Here is a 22,530-nt window from a genome sequence, read left to right on the forward strand (position 1 = left end):
TTGGAATAGCCGTGGGTAGGGGTGTGCAACGGACAGACGGTTGCGGATTAGGGGTCACCCGCAACCAAACCGTCCAAGTTGCGGATTTGAAAAATCAAACCGTGACCGGCCCAATCATCCGCGGATCCGCGGATTATACGGGCCGGTTGCGGATTAACCGCGGATTTGGTAAGAAAAAACAAAAAAAAAACTGTCAAGCAAGAAAAGAAGAAAACTCAAATTCCCAACTCATCATCACATCTCTGCTCATTGAGCAGCGGAGTCTCGGCTCTTTGGTTCGATCCAGTTCCCATGTTGGGCCTGCTTGCTTAGTGACATCAAGCTAAAGAAGCAATCCATTTTTGATATGGGCTTAGTGACATCACATTCAATTAGCTGGGCTTAGTGGCTTATAGCTAATGGAGCAGAGTCAGATGCTGTGCGGGTGAATCCGCGGTTTTCAATATTCAACCGCACCCAAACCGCTAAAACGTGCGGATTTGAGAATCCCATCCGTGTCCGGCCCATACGTTTTGCGGTTTGTATGAAATCCACAATTTTATAGACGGATACGGGTCAAATCCGCGGTTCCGGTTTTTATGCTTACCCCTAGCGGTGGGCGATGAGTTTGGACTTTGGACTCAATTTTTCAAGCTGTCACGCAGTGCAATGGGCCTAGCATCACTCAATCCCGTGCCGACTCCGATTTCAAGAAAACCCTAATCCAAGAAGTTACCCAATATAGCGTGTATCCTGGAATAAACTTGTTTCCATAACCAAACAGATCCAATCTCCAGGGCGGCTACTTGTCTATAAATACCACACTATGGGTTCTCGGTTTAATTTTTTTCTCAATTGGACTCCTCTGTCTCTCGGTCTTCTTCATTTCGTCTGAGATCGATTATCTGATCTCCTCAGACAAACAGTGTTTTACTCACTTACTCAAAACGAACAATCAAAGATAGACAAATCGTAAATAAAACTAACAAAAAAAAAATTGATTTCGCAAGTTATCTGAACCCTAATTTTGATTTCCGAGTGATTTGAAATCAAATATCCATTAGCCATGGATATGCGATTTCCTTTCTCTCCTGCTGAGGTTGCTAAAGTCCGAATGGTTCAGTTCGGTATCCTCAGTCCAGATGAGATTGTAAATCTTCTAAACTCTTCAAATTAGGGTTACTTTGTTGTTTTGATTTCATTTTTGTTTAATGTGTTTGTTTGGTTGTTTGTTTGCAGAGGCAAATGTCGGTTGTACAGATCGAACACAGTGAAACAACTGAACGAGGGAAACCTAAACCAGGAGGATTAAGTGATACTCGATTAGGAACAATTGATAGAAAGATGAAGTGTGAAACATGTACAGCTAACATGGCGGAATGTCCTGGACACTTTGGACACTTAGAACTTGCTAAACCTATGTTTCATATTGGGTTTATGAAGATTGTTCTTAGTATAATGCGATGTGTCTGCTTCAACTGTTCTAAAATCCTTGCAGATGAGGTTCGTTTCGAATTGAATTTGCAATTTAACTGTGAATTCTTTTCGAATTGAATTTGTGTTTTTACTGTGAATTCGTTGGGGATGGTTACGGATAATTATGTCGAGCTTGTTTTTGTTGAAATTGGAGGTTTCTTGAAGTTTGAAAACGTTTTCTTGACTGGTAAACTTTTGTTAAACTGAATATGGTGAGGTAATTACCTTTAAGCAGATGTTGGATTATGAAAGTTCAGGATTCTGTGATTCTTGTAGGATAGGTTTTAGGAGTTGTTGTTTGATGTTTTAGTGTTTAGAATAAGTTGTGAACGCGTTTGTAGATGGGAATCTTGAAACATTGATTTCAGAGTCCTGGGAAATATGGAAAGTTCTTTGGATGTTTTTTAGAGCTGGTTGCTTGGTGGTGTAAATATGTGTCACCTTTTTAAGTTTTTTGGTTTGATCACTTAGGAGGATCACAAGTTCAAGCAATCTCAGAGGATAAAGAATCCAAAACATCGACTAAGAAAGGTTCTTGATGCTTGTAAGAATAAAACAAAGTGTGATGGGGGTGATGAAATTGATGTCCAAGACGAAGATTTGGAAAAACCAGTGAAGAAGAGTAGAGGGGGTTGCGGTGCTCAACAACCAAAGCTCACTATTGAAGGTATGAAAATGATTGCAGAATACAAAATTCAAAGGAAGAAAACTGACGATCCCGAACAGCTTCCTGAACCTGTTGAAAGAAAACAACAGCTTACTGCAGAGAGGGTATATTGCTTGTGTCCCTGTCTCTTTGTTCCTTTTCTTTTGCATACCTTTCGGTTGCTCATTTATGTTGCCTCTTTTCCAGGTTTTGAGTGTCCTCAAGCGGATAAGTGACGAGGACTGTATATTGTTGGGTTTGAACCCTAAATATGCCCGCCCAGATTGGATGATTTTACAAGTCCTCCCTATACCTCCTCCTCCTGTGAGACCTTCTGTGATGATGGATACATCAGCTAGGAGTGAGGTAGCAACCTTTTCACGAATTGCCTTAAACTTTCCCTTACCACCGTGGAGAAATCTATCTTCATTTGAGCGAACTGTTGTCCTCAGTTTCTAATACTATGTTTATAACTCTTTGAACAGGATGATTTAACTCATCAATTGGCGATGATTATTAGACACAATGAGAATCTGAGGAAGCAGGAGAGAAATGGTGCTCCTGCCCACATTATTTCCGAGTTCGCACAACTATTACAGTTCCATATTGCAACTTATTTTGACAATGAGCTGCCTGGTCAACCAAGGGTACGCTACCATACCACACATGCATCTTCACGTGTTTGTATATTCTTGTTGGTTGTTAACTGGACTGTGCTTATTTTTCAGGCTACACAACGTTCTGGAAGACCAATCAAATCTATATGCAGTAGGCTTAAGGCGAAGGAAGGTCGAATTAGGGGTAACTTAATGGGGAAGCGTGTTGATTTTTCAGCTCGTACTGTCATCACGCCAGATCCAACAATCAACATTGATGAACTGGGAGTCCCTTGGAGTATTGCTTTAAATCTGACATATCCAGAAACAGTGACACCCTATAACATTGAAAGGTATATCTTTTGGTTGCATCAGTATGATGGATTCATTAGTTTCCGACACTGACTGACTTGCCTAACCTTACAGGTTGAAGGAGCTTGTTGAATATGGGCCTCATCCTCCCGTTGGTAAAACTGGGGCAAAGTACATTATAAGGGAAGATGGACAGAGACTTGATCTTCGTTATTTGAAAAAAAGTAGTGATCATCATTTAGAGCTTGGATATAAGGTTTGGATTTACATCCCTTCTTCCGCTCTCTTTTCTGTCACAGATCTTTTGTTATGATGGATTTGCCCCTTATTTTCTCCAGGTAGAGAGACACTTGAATGATGGCGACTTTGTCCTTTTCAACCGTCAACCAAGTCTTCACAAAATGTCTATCATGGGGCATAGAATCAAGATTATGCCTTACTCAACCTTTCGTCTGAACTTGTCTGTAACTTCACCATACAATGCTGATTTTGATGGGGATGAGATGAACATGCATGTTCCTCAGTCATTTGAGACGAGGGCAGAAGTTCTGGAGCTCATGATGGTTCCTAAGTGCATCGTGTCACCTCAGTCAAATAGGCCTGTTATGGGTATTGTCCAGGACACACTCTTAGGGTGCCGGAAAATCACCAAAAGAGATACGTTTATAGAGAAGGTAGTGGGTTGCCCAATCTTCTGGTTTCATATAATGTTTTTTCAAATGTGCCCCTCTATGTTTTATTGCTCTTAAGACTCAAATTATATCATTCTTGTGTGTTGCAGGATGTCTTCATGAACATCTTGATGTGGTGGGAGGATTTTGATGGAAAAGTACCTGCTCCTACAATTTTGAAGCCTAGACCTCTCTGGACTGGAAAACAAGTCTTCAATCTCATTATTCCGAAGCAGATTAATCTTTTGAGAACCTCAGCGTGGCATTCAGAGAATGAAACTGGTTTTATAACACCAGGAGATACCCAGGTTAGAATAGAGAGGGGGGAGCTTCTCACAGGTACTTTGTGCAAGAAGGCCCTTGGAACATCTACTGGAAGTCTTATTCATGTCATCTGGTATGAGAATATATTGACCTTCGAATAAGTTATAATCTGCTTCCATATTGTAATTGGTTTTTGAACTGTTTTGGGTACATGTTCCTGTATGCAGGGAAGAAGTTGGTCCTGATGCTGCTCGTAAGTTCTTGGGTCACACTCAGTGGCTTGTTAACTACTGGCTTTTACAGAATGGTTTTAGCATTGGAATTGGAGACACGATCGCTGACGCCTCAACCATGGAGAAAATTAACGATACAATTTCAAAAGCGAAAAATGAAGTCAAAGATCTTATCAGAATGGCCCAGGAGAAGAGTTTAGAACCTGAACCTGGGCGAACTATGATGGAATCGTTCGAGAACAGAGTGAATCAGGTATGCAATATTATTGTTATTTGTTTTCACCATGTTGTGCTCACTTTAGCAATGTCTGCTGTTTCCTAAAGTACCAATGCTCTTTCAGGTGTTGAACAAAGCTCGTGACGATGCTGGAAGTAGTGCTCAGAAGAGTTTGTCTGAGAGTAATAATCTCAAGGCTATGGTTACAGCAGGATCAAAAGGAAGTTTTATTAACATATCGCAGATGACTGCTTGTGTCGGACAGCAGAATGTAGAGGGGAAGCGGATTCCTTACGGATTCATTGATCGAACACTACCTCATTTTACTAAGGATGACTATGGGCCTGAAAGTCGTGGGTTTGTGGAGAATTCATACTTGCGGGGTCTGACTCCACAAGAGTTCTTTTTTCACGCTATGGGAGGTAGAGAAGGTCTGATTGATACTGCTGTGAAAACTTCTGAGACGGGGTATATCCAGAGGCGTCTTGTGAAGGCTATGGAGGACATTATGGTCAAATATGATGGCACTGTCCGGAATTCTTTAGGAGATGTCATTCAATTTCTTTATGGAGAGGATGGTATGGATGCTGTTTGGATCGAGTCTCAGAAGCTGGACTCCTTGAAAATGAAGAAACCTGAGTTTGATAAGGTTTATAGGTTTGAGTTTGATGATGACAATTGGACTCCAAATTACATGCAATCAGATTATGTTGAAGATCTGAAAAATATTAGAGAGTTCCGTCATGTGTTTGACGCAGAAGTTAAGAAATTGGCAGATGATCGGCTCCAGCTTGGAACTGAGATCACTACCACTGGTGACAATTCTTGGCCCATGCCTGTGAACTTAAGGAGGCTCATTTGGAACACACAGAAGACCTTTAAGGTTGATCCGAGAAGGCCTTCTGATATGCACCCCATGGAGATTGTGGAAGCTATTGATAAACTTCAGGAAAGGCTGAAAGTTGTTCCTGGTGACGATTCAATGAGTATGGAGGCTCAGAAGAATGCTACCCTGTTCTTCAACATTTTGCTGCGTAGCACTTTTGCGAGTAAGAGGGTGTTGAAAGAACACCACCTGACACGTGAAGCATTTGATTGGGTTATTGGTGAAGTTGAGTCTCGTTTTTTACGGTCATTAGTTGCTCCCGGTGAAATGATTGGTTGTGTTGCAGCACAGTCTATTGGCGAACCTGCTACTCAGATGACGCTTAACACCTTCCACTATGCTGGAGTGAGTGCGAAGAATGTGACCCTCGGTGTTCCCAGGTTAAGAGAAATTATTAACGTTGCCAAGAAAATCAAAACACCATCTCTCTCTGTTTATCTGAAACCCGAGGTTAATAAGACAAAAGAAAGGGCTAAGAATGTTCAGTGTGCTCTGGAATACACTACTTTGCGTAGTGTAACTCAAGCTACTGAGGTATGGTATGATCCGGATCCAATGGGCACCATTATTGAAGAAGATATTGATTTTGTCAAGTCCTACTATGAAATGCCTGATGAAGAGGTTGCACCAGAGAAAATTTCTCCCTGGCTTCTTAGGATTGAGTTAAATCGTGAAATGATGGTGGACAAAAAATTGAGCATGGCCGACATTGCAGAAAAAATCAACCTCGAGTTTGATGATGATTTGACCTGTATATTTAATGACGACAATGCTGAAAAACTGATCCTCCGTATCCGTATCATGAATGATGAGGCTCCCAAAGGAGAGTCACTGGATGAATCTGCGGAAGATGACGTTTTCCTCAAGAAGATTGAGAGTAACATGTTGACCGAAATGGCCCTTAGAGGAATACCAGATATCAATAAGGTTTTCATCAAGAGCGGGAAAGTTAATAGATTTGATGAGGATGAAGGATTCAAGCCAGAGGTTGAGTGGATGCTGGATACTGAAGGTGTTAATTTGTTGGCTGTTATGTGCCATGAAGATGTTGATGCCACAAGGACTACGAGTAACCACTTAATTGAAGTGATAGAGGTTCTTGGTATTGAGGCAGTTCGTCGATCCCTCTTGGATGAGTTGCGAGTCGTTATTTCATTTGATGGATCTTATGTCAACTATAGGCACTTGGCTATCTTATGTGACACCATGACGTACAGGGGTCATTTGATGGCCATCACCCGTCATGGTATCAATAGGAATGATACCGGGCCAATGATGAGATGCTCATTTGAAGAAACCGTCGACATTCTTTTGGATGCTGCCGTGTATGCTGAAACAGATCATCTGAGAGGAGTTACTGAAAACATCATGCTTGGTCAGCTTGCGCCAATTGGGACTGGAGATTGTTCCTTGTACCTGAATGATCAAATGCTACAGCAAGCTATTGAGCTTCAATTGCCAAGTTATATGGAAGGTCTCGATTTTGGCATGACGCCTTCGCGTTCGCCAATCATGGGAACCCCATATCACGAGGGAATGATGTCACCAAATTACTTGCTGAGCCCTAATGCTCGCTCCTCGCCAATATCAGATGCTCAGTTTTCTCCATATGTCGGCGGGATGGCATTCTCTCCTACTTTATCTCCGGGGTACAGTCCATCATCTCCAGGCTACAGCCCGTCATCTCCTGGATACAGCCCGACCTCTCCCGGATACAGCCCGACCTCTCCTGGATACAGCCCAACTTCTCCTGGATACAGCCCGACCTCTCCTACATACAGCCCCAGCTCTCCTGGTTACAGTCCAACAAGTCCTGCATATTCTCCAACCAGCCCATCTTATTCCCCCACATCACCAAGTTATAGTCCCACTTCCCCGAGCTATAGCCCCACTTCTCCAAGTTACAGCCCCACTTCCCCAAGCTATAGCCCCACTTCCCCCAGTTACAGCCCCACTTCCCCCGCTTACAGCCCCACTTCTCCAGTCTATAGCCCTACCTCGCCATCATACAGTCCTACGTCACCATCATATAGTCCCACCTCGCCGTCCTACAGCCCCACCTCGCCATCCTACAGCCCCACCTCGCCATCATACAGCCCCACCTCTCCTGCATACAGTCCGACGTCTCCTGGGTACAGTCCGACATCTCCGAGCTACAGTCCCACATCTCCCAGCTACAGTCCCACATCTCCTAGTTATCATCCTTCATCGGCGAAGTACAGTCCATCTTTGGCATACTCTCCAAGCAGTCCAAGAATATCACCGTCTAGCCCATACAGTCATACATCTCCAAATTACAGGTGACTACTAAATGTTCATTTTCCTATCTGAATGTCACATAGGAACAAGGTTGCATCAAATATCTTGCTGTAGCTTTATGTTCATGTTTAGCCATTTGATCGGAAGGCTTTGAGATGGCTAAAGTGTGCTCTGGTTGGCTTTCCCTGCTGACTCGTTATGGTTTACTTGTTCAGTGTTTTTCACTAGGTGAATTAGAGCGCCAGGATTAGCTATCAATCTTTGATATTAAGTCTGTTGATTTTTGTTATCTTAATATATGTTGCTTCTTGTGTAGTCCAACATCACCGTCGTACTCACCGACTTCTCCATCTTACTCTCCTCCAAGTCCAACATACAGTCCCAGCAGGTCAGATTCTCAATTTTTATGTTTTCAGTGTTTTACCTTGTTTTCCCTGAAGTATAAATAGTGTTATAGAAAACATTTTTGAGATGTAGAAAGAAAATTGAGATGTAGAAAGAAATAATGCATGTAATTAGTAATATATGGCATTTTCAGTTGAACTAACTTCTTTGGCCTTTTTGATCATTTTCTGCTGCAGTCCTGGAGCGAACCCGGACTATAGCCCTAGTTCTCCACAGTTTAGGTAAGCAACTTTTTGTTACATCTAACTTCATTCAACTTGTCTGTTATGGTAGTTCCCCACTTAATAATGCTTTCTCACTGAAACAGCCCGAGTGCGGGGTATTCACCAACTGCTCCGGGCTACTCACCGTCATCCACCAGTCAGTTAACTCCAGAGACGAGCAACAAGGATGATGGAAGCACACGTTAAGTTGGAGATGTCATAATTGTAATAGGCAGGACAGCTGTGATAGCCAAGTCCCATGTAGAATATACTATTTTCTTATATCATGTGCATTTGTTAAAGCTGTTTGGTTTAGGGCTGAATTTGATCTGTGTCCTGATGAAAGTAGGGCCTTGATTAATTGATTTAAATCCTGGTTAAAACCCTGGAAACTGGAATGATTGGAAGGAAGTTTTTAGTGTTATTTGATGATATATACGGAATTTGAAAAGATCAAACCCAACCACTCCCTAGTATCACAATGATTTTTATTTTTTTTCATGTGATCAATGTACTTCCCTTTGAAACTTTCCTCGACATCATTGATCATTGTCCTTTAATTTGAAACTTTCCTCATCTTGGAAGGAAGTTTTTAGTATTATTTGTTGATATGTCTATGTTTTATGTCAAGCTCGAGGTTTGCTTGTATTAGGCTCAGCAGACGAGCCTATATGGTACAAGCTGAGTCAAGTTTAAGCTTGAGTTTCTCCAAAGCATGAACTACCATCCTGAGCTTGAATAATGATTTTATGCGGCGGCAGCTAAACAAATTCCTTCGGCTACATGTACGGTTGCCTTATTAACTTTTTTTTGGGGCTTGCCCAGGTGAACATGGATAATCTGAAATTCAAGAAAACACATGAAAATTAGCAATTCTTATCCTAGTGTAACTACTCTTTTTACTTCAGGAAACCTATTAACTCTATCATGCTTATGGATAGTTGGCAGTAGGATAAAACTTCCAGTAATAATTTACTGCCATATGTCTGGTTCACGAGTCTTTGAAAAGATCGACCCAAGGATTTTTTTCAGAGTGTGATCAATCAGTTTTATTGCATGCCTTTGAAACTTTCACTCCTATATAAGATGCCCAGCTTAGTTTGTAGATACACGCATCCATCATTCTACATACCAAGCTTAGTTTCCTCAACATCACTCCTCAACAAAAGCTTAGTTCACTCAACATCACGCCTCAACAAAAGCTACCGAGTACTGAGAGATGAATCATCAAATGTTGTTCTTAGAAATCATTGTCAAGTTAATGATCTTGTTGTCCGTTTTCGCTCATGGAACTGCTGCCGGTCTGAATTTCGTTGTTGGTGGCGAATCGGGTTGGGACCTCGACTCTGATTTGGAAACTTGGAGTGCTTCCCAGACTTTCAGTGTGGGAGATACTCTCGGTATGTGTTTTGAATTGTCTAGTTAATGATTGAGTTTATTTACTTTTAACTGTTCAAGAATTGTTGAAACTGAAACTGACTCTTCCTTAATTACAAACAGAGTTTGTGATTCTGCCCAGCCACTCCATGCTTGAAGTGAACGAGATTTCGTACCGTTCATGTAACACTGATAATCCCATCAGCTTTTCTAACTCTCCATCGACAACTGTGTCACTCACATCTTTAGGTGCTAGGTACCTTAGGAATGAAAGTAAAGATTGTTGTTGATGAGATCGGATCAAGACCACCATCACCAATTGGCCATCCTAGTCATATTCCGCTACCACCACCACCACCTTCGCCTATTGTTAGTTCTCCACCGCCTCCGGTTCCTCACTCTTCTGCTGCCAACAAGAAGAACATAATATTGATTACTTGGGTAATCATTTTCTTCTGTGGTTAATTTGGTGGTTATGATGATTATGGTATGGAGTTATTTACTTTATTGTGTATGCTTTTATGTTGTGGTGTAGTGTTACTCATCTATGAAAGGAAAATGTTATGGTTTTATATTTTCTAGCTATATATTTTTTGTTTCCTTGTTCAATATTATTATTTTAATCACCATAAACAATGATCCAAATACCCATGATTACTGTGTCACAGAATAATTAAACATCAACAATCAACCACATACAGTATTAAAACTAATCGGCTTCCTAATAATTTCAACAATACATACCGTATTATGTTTATCTGCCATCTCTCTCAAGACTTCAGCGATAACCTAACCCTGATATGTGTGAAGAAAAGATTTGTCTGGAAAACTTGAGTTGTTGGCCAAATTCCAAGTTCCTAACCGTGATGCTGCTACAGTTGTCGATATTGAAGATTAAAGGTGTCCAATTCTTTCTAAGTTGTTATTCTCACTGAACCAAGGTTTACGCCGGCAAATATGGGTACTGTGAGTGATAGATTTGGTGGGTCTCGTTGAAGGGTTAAGACAGGATGTGCAGTTGTGACGGAGTTCGTGTTCAAATTTGTAGGAAGTTTGGGTGAAATTTGATGCCGAGAGAACAACTAAGAAGAAAAGCTTTGCTGTGTATTGGATGACTGAGATTTTACAGGTTTCAGTACTTAAGGTATACTTTTTAATCTCATATCAATTTTCGAGATGGATTTTTCATCTACATCGGATAGGAATGTATAAACAGATATTTTATTGATTCATTCATTGCCTGTTTATGTTAAAGAATTGATTGTTGTTGGTGTTGCTGGTGCCTTTGCTAAAACCACTACCCCATTGGAACGCATTCTCTTGCAGGTAATTATGTCGATTAAGATTTTGTGTAATTGTTGATTTTAAAAAAAATGTGATTTTTTATTAATTTTTGGGGATTTTATAGACTAGAAAAGAAGGGTTTCATTCAATTGCTGTGTATCAATCTATGGAGAAGTTATTGAAGCATGAGAGTGTCTTTGAATTCTTTGAGTAGGTCATAATGTGCTGCACTGCTGTATGAATTCTTTTGTGGTTTCTTTACATTGTTTTTTGCCGGAAAGTGAAGTTTTTAATTCAAAGGATTCCTTGTTTGTGGTCTAAATCACATGAAACAGTGCTAGCGTTTTTCGGGTTGTTTTGTGGTCTAAATCACATGAAACAGTGCTAGCGTTTTCGGGTAGTTTCGTATTCAACATTACATTTCATGACATTATATAAATATCGATGTTGGATCTTGAATAACTATCCTGCAATGGGTACAGGTCCTGTTGTTGATCTTTTAGCGGGCCATAGCCGGTGGAACTGCCGTTTTGTTTGCTTACCCCTAGATTTTAGCTCGAACTTGCTTATTAGGTAACCACGACTAAAAACTAGTGTCTTTGCAACATATAATGTTTACCATAATCTTTTTCTTCGTACTTTTGTAGGTTACGAGTCCTAAAGGGAGTATAGGGCATGGTTTGCATAGTTTACATTCTCTGCCTGATCATTGTGGGTTAAAAGATGTCTTTAAGAGTGTATACAGGGAAGGTTGGAACGAGTGTGCTGTACCGAGGTGTAGGTATGTGTATAACCATTTTTCTGATACTGAGTTAAGTTTCAGCTGTTTATTCTGCAAATTTTCCGCTAAACATGGAAAGAAATTAGGTAGAAGTGGCAATACCTATTGTTTGAGCATGTATCTTCCATGTATTTGTCACAATTATTATTCTTCAATGGATGAGGGGACTCCTTGTTGCCTTAACAATTTAACATGTAACAGCATAGCAGTGTTAATGATGTGAAATCTCGGTAAGTATTTTTGTAAAATGGTAAGTGAATAACGATATTACTTCACTAACAGGTCCTACACTTGTTGGAATCCACCCTTATGCTGTTTTGAAGTTTTACATACATGAGGAACCCAATAGACGGGTCCTTGAAGAGCACCAGAATTCTGTTATGTTGTGCCTATCTTTTGGGGATTTAACTGGGTTGTTTGGACAAACATTTACATGCCCATTAAATGTCGCTAGGAGATGATGCAGGTAACTCTTTTTGTGAGTCCACAAATTCTGTAAGTTAGTTGCTAAATCTTTGAATTAGCTTGGGAAAGTAGGAGTTTGTAAGCTCTTGCCTTGGTTATTTCAGGTTCAGAGTCTGCAACAAGGTGGTCCTGGATACAGGATCCTGACTCAACTACGTTGTCCGCAACTAGGTCCCAAGCATTTTAAGATATTTTACAGCAGGGAATTTTCAGTCCTAGTGATATTGAAGTATGCTTTGATAACTTTCCCTACTATCTGAGGTAAACTACTTTTAATTGTTGCCTACTTGGTGGCTGTCTCTTGATTGCTGCTTTACTATATACATATATATATATACATATATATATATAGTCGAACTCTTTTTTGTTTGCGTTGTTGGTTGGGTGGTATGAAAAATTTGGTTGTACCCGTCCCGACTCTTTTTCATTATGATCATGATGGTTTAGTTTTTACGTTTACATTCTGAAGTGTACAGACTTTATTTTACATCATGTAGTTAGGGAGGCTCTAGTTCATAACTCTCATCACCAGCCTTCTGGAATAGAGAGTTTAAAACGCAGCATATGTTCTTTATGAAACCAGCACTAAACATTCCCTTAGTGTGAAGTTAGATTTAATCATGAAAATAAGAAATCTAGTTAGTGTGAAGTTAGATACGATCCTGTTGCTTTACTGCAACGTCGTCAAAAAGGATTAAGCATGTAGCATACAAACATCTTGGGAGAGATCTTTCAAAACCATAACTAGGGTTTCTCATATATTCTTTATTTTTGGAATTATGAGAAAGAGGAAATCAAGAGATAGCAAATCTTCTAATGATCGTGTTAGATACGATGAGGATCAGATTTCCTTACAGAATAGAAGACAAGCATAAACTCACTTCTTTTGTTGACGGCTCATGTTTTGAGAAATACAAAACCCTCAAGAGAATAGAGTTTACTGCTGAAAAGAGATTCGATCCAGAAGTCCAAGACAAAGACTATGTGAAGTTTGTTCAATCAAAACTGAGGAAATCTTTTTGATTTTGAAAATATATGTCTGACTTGAGAAGCTCTGCAGGTTAACTGCACAGAATGAGAAGTGTGTCCGAGTTATGAAGTGAGTGTTTGCTGCACAATTCATGTGCTTAGATTGCTTATATTCAGTTCCTCCCATTGATCTTAGTTTTGGTACAGTCTTTGTCATGTGAGAGATCACGAGTGAGCTGGCTTGCGAGTTTAATGATGAAACTAAAGATGCTGTTATAGGATTGAAATTGGTGAGATATATTGAGTACAAGTTGATGTGGTCTTTTATGAGTCTGCAATCAGTTGAGAATGTGGCCTGGTGTTCTTTATCCTTGACTGTTTTTACTTCATTATCCAAGTTATGCTTTGTGTGAGTGAATAATTCTTGGTGCTTTACTAAGTACTCTAGTGTGTTGAATAATGCAAGGCAACAATCTATCTTACTCCTATGTTGTTGTGCTTCCATTTGCTGCTCTCAACTGTTCTCTTATGTCAAGGTATTTTCAAGACAATGGTGTTGGCAACTACTTCTTGTGCTGAATTTCGGTATGTTAATGTTTTGAAAGAGCTTTCAGCTTAATTCTGGTAGGAGTGAAGTTACAGAAACAAGTTGTGCGGAGTATCTTCTCAGAACACAGGTGCAGACTTTGTCCACAGCATTCAGGGTCCCAGACCCAGTTCTTATGGTTTATCTAGCACATGAAAGAGTATGTTGTTATGTTGAAGAAATAAAATTTGGAAAAGGCCTTGTTTCTTTTTCTTTTTTACCTGCCAATCTTCCCTGTGGAAAGTGGTATTGACCAGCTTGCTGCTGGAACTAATTCAAGGTAACGTACCCTAGCTTGTAATGTTTGTTAATGAACTTATCAAGGTGGCATTTCTTGTTTATTTTTCCGGTAAACAATGTAAAATTTTATCACTTACTGTTAATGACAAATCTTATCAGGTTCAACTGGATCCACCACCGCTGCTTCTTTAGATGTCTCATCAATTATCCATCCTGTGGATGTAATTTCAATTAATAACTACTCATATCAATTATCCTTTGAATGAAACAATTTGATTATGGTATCAATTGAATGATTGCAATTGAAATTGGAACCGACAAGTAGAGAACTGAGACTTAACACTGTCAAATTGTGTTAACTCTCAGTAAATTGGAACTCACAGGTAACCAATCTACCGTTGATACCATAATCAAATTGGAAGATTTAGACAATCCTTGTACTTGGTCAAGCTTCAAGTTCGAATAAAGAAACAATTCAATCTCTTTCAGAATTTGCAACCCACAAATGAGCTGAATAATATTCCATAAGCAGCACAACTGGTTGTCGTTATAAAAGAGTATTCACTGGTTATGAACAAAGCTTAACTTAAAAAATAGTCCTGCTAATCAAGGGTGGTCATTTCAAACACCTTCAAGGCATCAAAGGTCCAACGGTTTCCAAAGAATTATCGCGATTTGAAGTAATAAATCCAAGGGTACACACAAAACCTCCCCAAAAGATCCTAATTTCAGCCGGAATTCATTAAAGTTAATCCAGTTAAAGAACATACCAGCACATAAAGGAACCACCCATACAAGTAATGAAATAATCAAAATCCAGAAAAGTGCAAAATTGCAAAGACAAATTAAGAAAAATCCAATAATAAGAAGAAATCATATTCAACTTTACAACTTACCAAATTGAGAATCCGAGAACTCGTGAATACCTCCTCCAGACCCTAGTTAGCAATTCGGGATTCGACAAACGTACGGAACGGCAAACGTACGAGTATTATACGGTTTTGTAAAATCCAGATTCGGTCCAAAATTCGGTCAACGGGACGTGATTCGTCAGTAATTCGGAACGGCATACGTACGTGTATAATTCGATTTATAAATGTGAGTTCGGCTCTGAAAATTCGGTATCTATATATAATAAATAATTTGTATTTATAAGGTCATAGACCAATTTTTATGCATATGTGTGAGTTATTTAAAGAAAAAATAAACTTAATATGATGATATTAATAATATATACAACATTAGTTATCCAAGAGGACGTCGTATGGTGGTTTAGATGCTTGGTTAGTGAGTTTGAGATCTCTCTCACTTTCACCTTCAAATCTCTTCAGTCGTTTTTGTTTCATAAAAGTTACAACACTTTTAATATTCGGTCGTGTATGCTCGGGAGGCAGTAAAGCCCAAAAAGTGGAGTCTTTGAAAAGTAAAAGCTAAAGAATTTATGGCGAATTAAGCGGACGTATCATTCGGGATACGTAAAATTCGTGAACGGTTCGCGAATAATCCGGGAATGCCACATAATACGCGACTAGGGTTCGGAGTTGCAAACGTACGCGAATAAGACAGTAAAATTCGTGATACGGAAAAATTCGCGAATGATTCGCGAATCATTCGCGAACTTACTAACTAGGCTCCAGACTGCACAAGTTAAGAAATTCAACCACCATATCAGTCATAACTAACTCGTATGTAACATCAAAATCTAGGTGCAGCCATACACGTCTAATCACTCAGAAGATTACCTTTGCAGAGAAGTACAGCCATGCATTTGGCTTGCTTTTAAAACTCATTTCCTAAAACAATCAAAGTTTGAGATTTATCATAAAAGTGGAAGACTGAATGATAGACAAAATACTTTTTGAATTCTCGGCAAATACTTTTCCCACCAGTAGGCTTAAACCGTCAGCTGGGTCTCTTTACTTGTTTACACGTACAACAACACTCCTTTTGGCCTTACAGACTTAGCTTAGCTTTGTCAAAATCAAACAACGATTTTTTGGGCACCATTGTTTTCAGATATTTGAAGGGAAAAACGCGAGATCGCAGCTCGGGGATTGTTGGATTTTGAAGATGTGGCGTCGTCAAAAATAAATAAATAGACTTAACCACAGTTATACCTGGATTTTTAAAACATAAGCCGTATCTTTCCAAGTCACCCGGTATATCTAGTACTCAAAATTTTCGTACTCCTTGCTTATCTTTGGCGCCATGGGGATTTTCCATATCTCTTATTCTCCTGAAAAACCAAAAAATTATCATATCACAAGTGGACTGATGTATTATATTGTTTGTAATCATAACTAAAAGCAAGGCATGTAAAATTGCATTTAACAGAGACGAAATCAGGTGAACGATGAGAAATTGACAAATGATAACTAAGCTAATAATTAATTAATCAAAAATCAGGAAAAAGCAAGCTTGCCTAACCCTTCAATCTTTAAGTGATAGGTAAGGTCACAAGAGGAGATGAAATACATCTGCAAAAAATTATTGTGAGTACCTTCAAGAGAGAAGAAAGTGCTAAAAAGCTTTGCACCAAGGAAAATATCAGGCGTACAATAAAAGAAGAAATGAAAACAGAGAAGAACAATTATTTCTTAATTTTTACAAGCATCAATTAATGAGAATTGTAAGCAAGATGTTCTTGATACCATCACCACCGAATAAATGCAATAGTCCAAGTGATCTTCATTTTGAATTAAGTGATTCCTGCCAACTTGATGGAAAGGAGACAATCGCTGCATCACCAGTTCCTAATATATACAGTGTTCTCAGTCCTTTTTGGTTTAATCCAACCTCTTATCCCCGCACTTGAATCAACAATTAAATCACAATCAACTGTATCACTACCTAGCTATTTAATTAGGTCCTATTTCAGAAGTAATGTTTATTGTAAGTAAGGAGACCCGAAGAGTTCTCAACATAAGGATGGTTTGTATTTGTGTGTAAGCAAGTATTCGCAAGATTTTAAGAAAGTACAGCGTATGTTTTAAAAGTCCGGGGATCTAACTGTGGTTAAGTCCATAGTTTGATGAGGTCATATCCGCAAAATCCAACAGTCCTCAAGCTGCGAACTCGCGCGGCGGATTCAAAATATTTTCCTATTCGAACTAAAACTAAGTCACCAAAATTATCTTAATACCAAAATTACCCTTTTCAATTAAATTAATGTAATGATTAGTTGAGTCATTAGTTAACACAATTAATGATTAGTATAAGATTCAATCAAAAAAAAAATATGGCAATAGTTAACCTGTATACCAGGATACAGGATTAGCACTAACAATTTGTCTTGATTATATAACTTTTTGTCTGGAATTCTACACTTAGACTTTTAAGAAATTGATTTAACAAATTCTGCATTTTTTTCCATAAATACCCTCGGAATTAAAGAGAATATTTTGCTTCCATAAATACACTTAGACTCTTCTTCCCCTGGATTCTCTGGGAAAAACCGAAACCCATTGAAACTTAAACACCTTTTCAATCAAAGAAATATATATCGTGATATTTAATCATTCAAATCAAGTAATTTGTTTACAAACAATAGATCTAACATCATAGAATCCAGAATAAAATTAGTAATTGCAATACCAATTGCTAGTTTATCTATTATCTTAAAGATTAAGTCTACCAAATTTGGGAGAGTATAAGGCTGTGAAGATGAATGATTTCTTATGACCATTAATGGCAGAATGGGTGAGAACTGGTAACAGATGAAATCTCAACCCATAATGGAAACAAATCATACCCATTATAATCATCGCCTCTCTACCCTGTTATTTCAGTTTTAGCTTCTTCATAATTATAAAAATCGATGATCCATCATAGAAAAAAAAAATGTATCCCTGAATATTGCAGAGAAAAAGGAGTGAGATAAACGATGAGAGAAAACTGAATCAGTAGAAATCTTCTTTCTTTTTTGTTGAAGAAGTAGAAGCAGATAGTTGAACATGACATATTTAGTTTAGGGTTTTACTGTGTGATTAAATAGGAGAAGAAGAAGATAGAGAGAGGAACGACGAGTGAGATAAAGTGGAGAAAAATCCGTTGTAGATACCAAATCATGCATCGTACACGTGGACGGTGATTAGAAGTCGCAGCTGGATATAAGCATACAACGGCGCACATCGAATCAGTTCTAAGTTAGCTTAGAATCTAAGCGGATGTCATTTTTGTAAATAACTAACATCCCTTTTCCTTATAAATAAGGGAAGATAAGGAAGAGAGGGAGAGGATTTTTGGAGGGTGGAAGAAAGAGGGAGGAGTAAGAAACCCAATACCGCTGAAGAGAGGAATAATAGCTGGGTAGTATTACTACCTTCGTTCTATCTTCTACCTTCGTTTTACCTTCGCTTTACCTTCGGAACCTTCGTTATACCTTCGTTTTACCTTCGTTTTACCTTTGGAACCTTCGTTATACCTTCGTTACTTCTTCGTTATACCTTCGTTATTGAAACTTTCACTGAACTTCATCATCATTAATAGGGTTCATCACCCTTGTAACAGATAAAAAATCATAATAAAACTCTTTTACCCTCCCATGTATGTAGACACTCCGATGTCGAACCACGTAAATTATTGTTGTGTGAAACTATTGTTATTTATTTGTTTAAATTCATCTTCTACTTGCTGTTTTATGGTTTAGAACAAGATCCAATGATCTTGTTCGTTTGGTTGTTGCTGCTAGAATAATGGTAGTAACATCCGTGAATATTTTGCTCTCTTTATTACTCGTAATTAATCCGAGGCTATTAGTGGAACATAAATCACAATTACAGAGGCATTTAAGCAATAACTATTTTGATGGAGAATTTCAATTTTCAATGTTACTAAAAGGTCTATTATACCCCTGTTAACGTGTATATGGGTATTATTTTATCATTGCAGTACAATTTGGGCTTCAGGTTTGATCTCTCTAATGACTTTCTGCTCCGGGAATCATAAACATGAATCGTGATTTAGGGGGGGACGGAATTACGTTGGGGGAATAATTCGAACCCAACCGTACACTTCGATAGGGGATGACCTCAAAAACGGAATAAAGAACACACACGCTTTCATTAAAATTAAAACTGAAAATTTGTGTGGGTGGGGTATCGTTTCCGTCTCTCTTCCTCCTCTCTCCTCATGTAAACTGTCAAAGTTTGAACTGCCATATATTTCATCTCTGAGATAGTGCAGCAGCTAGGACCCCCCAAAAAACATACTACAGTAAAGAGATAAATAGCCTCCTCTCCATATCTTCTACAAGTTCATGTTAAATGGTGCACATGACATGTCGCAGAACTTAAACAATACGCCTTATGCGGCTGATCCCATACCAGTACCAAGATCTTTGGAAAAAGATAAAAATATAAGGTCACAAGCCTGACAACGGCACAGTGCTTGACATTGATCAAACATTAAACCATAGCAGTACCAAGAAACTTTTATTTAAAATGAACTCCTTAAGAAACAAATTCAAAGTCATGAAGGAAACAATTATCAGAACAACAATTATCCGAACTAATATCAATGGAAAACAAATTAACCAAATTTTCAGAAGCCAAATCACCCGCAAGCGGATTGGTGTCTAAAAGATTCCAGATCCACATTTTTACGTGGTAAATGTCGACCTCATTAACCATAAAGGACCGACACTACCGTTTATTGCAGGTGCTCTCCGTAATATAATCATCAACATTTACCTGCGGCACTTCCTTGCGGTAAAATCCTGTCTTTTGCGCTGCTTTGAATCCATATCTTCATTCTATCCTCGACTTGACTGTACCACTCGGAGGAATAATCACTCTTAATATGTTTCCAAAACCATAGGGTATCAGTTTTAGGAGGCAGCGGACAATTCTCCTTCAAACGCAGACCAATAAAATGATTTCCTTCAACGAATCCCATGATAACTTTTCGATTCTTTATACCCTTGCGCATTTTCACGAGAGAAGGTACAAATGCATAACTCATGTCACGGATGTAGTACACTGCACAAGAAAATGTCTCCGCTATCACAAACCCATATTTTGGCATAAGCATCCATCGATCAGAGGGGACAATATGTTTACCGCTAGGAAGCACTAAATATTCGTCTTCGGAAAGAGGCCGTATACGGTTAACCAATTCCACAAATTCTCCATCAGTCATCATTTTCTTATACATATTTTGATTTTTTAAGAGATTGGTAACCATCTTGTCTCTTACATAACTAATTGGATCAAGTTCTCCGACCTCAAGGCTACCCTTTAAACCCCCTCAAGGCTACCCTTTAAACCCAACGCCTCAACCACGACATGGAATCCACAATTTCCATCCTTTGCAACATCCTCCGTCGATAAAATAAAAGGAAGAAAACATCCTTTGTTTCGTCGCCCTTGAACATTGAATGTATCGCTTTCCAAACGGTAACAAGGTCGCCTTTTGTGGTTAACAGTTCACCCTTGAGTCCTTTATGAGAACTCTCCACTATGCTAGTAGCTTGATTGTTGTAGTGTTTCACTCGACAAGTCCAAGCAGCCACAAACTTTTCTTTCTGTTTATCCAACCATTCTTTGTGTTTATCCAACCACTCAATAAGCAAAACCCAACAGTAAATGGAGCATTCGTGGATGTATGGGAGACTATATGGAATAAAGGCTTATCGTACCTGTTAGTCTTATATGTACAGTCTACTACCACAAACTAGTGAAAACATCTAGCTAAGTCCACAAACCTGGGGGGAGCAATAAAAAGATCTATTACCACTTCACCGTCACATCTTTTGAAAATTGTGTAATCTTCCTGTTCGGCCAATGCTAAGAAATGCTGTAGGATTGTCCTTCCTCGTGTCTCTTCTTTTTTCAGTTTTGCCTTGGCATTATAGATTGTTCTCAAATGAACTGCTGTATCCGGGTCATCTTGCTTTATCATCGAGAGAACTTTCTTAGGAGGAATTAGTGATCCCGTTAGACGCTTGAGTAATTCGAGCTGTTTTTCTGTCAGAGCCGCAGGGGCCGAGTGTCCAATTAAGGAATCTGTAAGGGCATGGTTATGGAAGCCACACTTGATTTTAATGTTCCATCTTCCATCGTAATCACAAGAACAAATTAACTTGAAAGGACAGTTAATTTTGGAGGTGCTGCTCCTTTTCCTTTTTAATGCATTCGTCGTCTTTGGAACATAATCTTTGGATTTATGACTCTTATAGACACCACTTCTCGAACAAACAAGTTCAATCCTCGATCCTTTTCCATTGCATTCAAGTTTTCCAGTCTTTGTACCCGGGCCAGAAACGATGGAACAATTGTGTTGACTCCCTTTACCAACACACCAAGCTTTAACATCTTCTTTAGAGTGAAACTCCTACAAGTACAAATTTGTTTGAACTTCAACATGTTTGTCTATCCGAGATAATGTGTTCGACCAAAATAATTAAGAATTTCAACTTACCTCATCTTCATAGGGAATAAAGTAACGTGAGTAATCCTCAGGATACAGCTGAATAAGGAGATAGGGGCAACATGAAATTTAAGTGAGAAAATCTTGGTTAACATCGAAATAGTTGCAAAAAAGAAAACCTGTATCAGGAATTGTTTTCCCAAAAAAAAAAATCTCTTATAAATTTCAGTTACGAACCTTCGCATAAACATAAAGAGGCTAAAGCTGAAATTTAAGTGACAACGAACGAGATGCTTTCGATCAATTTTTTTATATATAAATGATAAGACGGAAAGATCGAAACTGAACTAAACTATGTATCGTTTCTCCATCTGATATAGAAACGGCATAAAAAAACTTACCCGTCCCGTATCTTCATCTTGTTCATTCGAAGGAACCGCACAGTCCTCTTTCCCATTACTTAAATCATCAAATGGTATACAATCCAATTGCATTTCATTGTCTTCCATTAACACAAAATCATGAAACTGACCTAGCTTCTCAAAATAAATAAATAATGAAACTGACCTAGGGTTTTCTGAAGTTTCCGCTTTAAGGTGCTTGATATCTCTCTGAAAGAAGGGAAACAAGTTAGTGGGTGGTCAGTTTTGGTATTTAACCTTTCAATTTATAAGGGATAACTTTAATTTTTTCTAATAACCATGCTGAGTCACCTAATATCCCCAACGTAATTCCGTCCCCCCTAAATCACGATTCATAAACATAGGGCATTTATTGTTACGTATCCTATGTGGTTACTTGTTAGAGCGATTTCTAATCTATGTATTTAAAGTATTCTTACCGTGAGTTCTGTGATACTACACATCTATTTTGTTTTTTTTGATTGTATTCATTGAGTTACGGTTTATTGTTTTGTCAGAAATGCGAGGAAGAAGAGGATTTGTAGGTGATTTTAATCGCAAGGACCCAATTTATCATTCGCTGGCGGACAACATCCAATTTTCACCTAGGCGACTGTTGGGGTTCCATATTAATTGTTTTATTTGATAGTGTGAGTTACTTTATTTCTCAACCTCCAACGGGAGTTCTGAAGATCAAGCCGGAACGAAGAAACAAGCACAAGTCCCAAGTTGAAAAAGGATCTCCAGTCCGCTTCTATTCTCAACAAGTGGCTTATAATGATTCGGCGGGACCAAAGAAAAAGAAGCGCGGAAGACAAGTGGATCTTACACCAACAAGTACTCTCCCTGGATCAAGGAGTAGGCAAAATAGTCAGAGATCATTTCCAGTACTGCTTACGGCTGAAAATGATC

General features: G+C 38.8%; 2 protein-coding genes and 1 long non-coding RNA gene across 4 annotated transcripts; 2 read left to right on the forward strand and 1 right to left on the reverse strand.

Annotated features, from left to right (window-relative positions):
• The first annotated feature begins 841 nt into the window (after nt 1–841).
• On the forward strand, nt 842–8,610 carry LOC113289025 (DNA-directed RNA polymerase II subunit 1). Its single transcript, XM_026538182.1, has 14 exons — nt 842–1,129; nt 1,219–1,482; nt 1,927–2,226; nt 2,309–2,467; nt 2,587–2,748; nt 2,830–3,050; nt 3,124–3,265; nt 3,348–3,683; nt 3,791–4,077; nt 4,172–4,430; nt 4,519–7,580; nt 7,856–7,927; nt 8,121–8,165; nt 8,252–8,610. Exons 1-14 carry the CDS (start codon nt 1,046–1,048, stop codon nt 8,352–8,354), a joined length of 5,496 nt encoding a protein of 1,831 aa, XP_026393967.1. The 5' UTR covers nt 842–1,045; the 3' UTR covers nt 8,355–8,610.
• A 1,205-nt stretch (nt 8,611–9,815) lies between these two features.
• Nucleotides 9,816–14,264, forward strand: LOC113289026. Of its 2 annotated transcripts, none has more exons than XR_003330812.1 (6): nt 9,816–10,668; nt 10,780–10,850; nt 11,456–11,589; nt 11,872–12,055; nt 12,159–13,889; nt 14,009–14,264. It is a non-coding gene; the product is annotated as an uncharacterized LOC113289026 (long non-coding RNA). The 2 variants fall into 2 exon arrangements; XR_003330813.1 differs by lacking the exon at nt 14,009–14,264 and having other exon boundaries at nt 12,159–12,315; nt 13,560–13,989.
• Nucleotides 14,265–19,266: 5,002 nt separating this feature from the next.
• LOC113289027 lies at nt 19,267–21,829 on the reverse strand. The gene is made up of 3 exons (XM_026538183.1): nt 21,619–21,829; nt 21,269–21,316; nt 19,267–21,181 (listed from the first exon to the last, which is right to left on the reverse strand). The coding sequence occupies exons 1-3, from the start codon at nt 21,724–21,726 to the stop codon at nt 20,522–20,524; spliced, it is 816 nt and encodes a 271-aa protein (XP_026393968.1). The 5' UTR covers nt 21,727–21,829; the 3' UTR covers nt 19,267–20,521.
• Between the last annotated feature and the right edge of the window lie 701 nt (nt 21,830–22,530).

Source organism: Papaver somniferum, chromosome 6 (assembly GCF_003573695.1).
Source record: "Papaver somniferum cultivar HN1 chromosome 6, ASM357369v1, whole genome shotgun sequence".
Classification (NCBI taxonomy): domain Eukaryota; kingdom Viridiplantae; phylum Streptophyta; class Magnoliopsida; order Ranunculales; family Papaveraceae; genus Papaver; species Papaver somniferum.

Coding starts and splice junctions, on each gene's coding strand:
- LOC113289025 (XM_026538182.1), top strand. CDS start 1,046: ATGGATATGCGATTTCCTTTCTCTCCTGCTGAGGTTGCTAAAGTCCGA. Junction 2,227..2,308: donor AACAGCTTACTGCAGAGAGG/GTATATTGCTTG, acceptor CCTCTTTTCCAG/GTTTTGAGTGTCCTCAAGCG. Junction 4,431..4,518: donor TCGAGAACAGAGTGAATCAG/GTATGCAATATT, acceptor ATGCTCTTTCAG/GTGTTGAACAAAGCTCGTGA.
- LOC113289027 (XM_026538183.1), bottom strand. CDS start 21,726: ATGGAAGACAATGAAATGCAATTGGATTGTATACCATTTGATGATTTA. Junction 21,317..21,618: donor AAGATGAAGATACGGGACGG/GTAAGTTTTTTT, acceptor CTCCTTATTCAG/CTGTATCCTGAGGATTACTC. Junction 21,182..21,268: donor TTATTCCCTATGAAGATGAG/GTAAGTTGAAAT, acceptor TTGTACTTGTAG/GAGTTTCACTCTAAAGAAGA.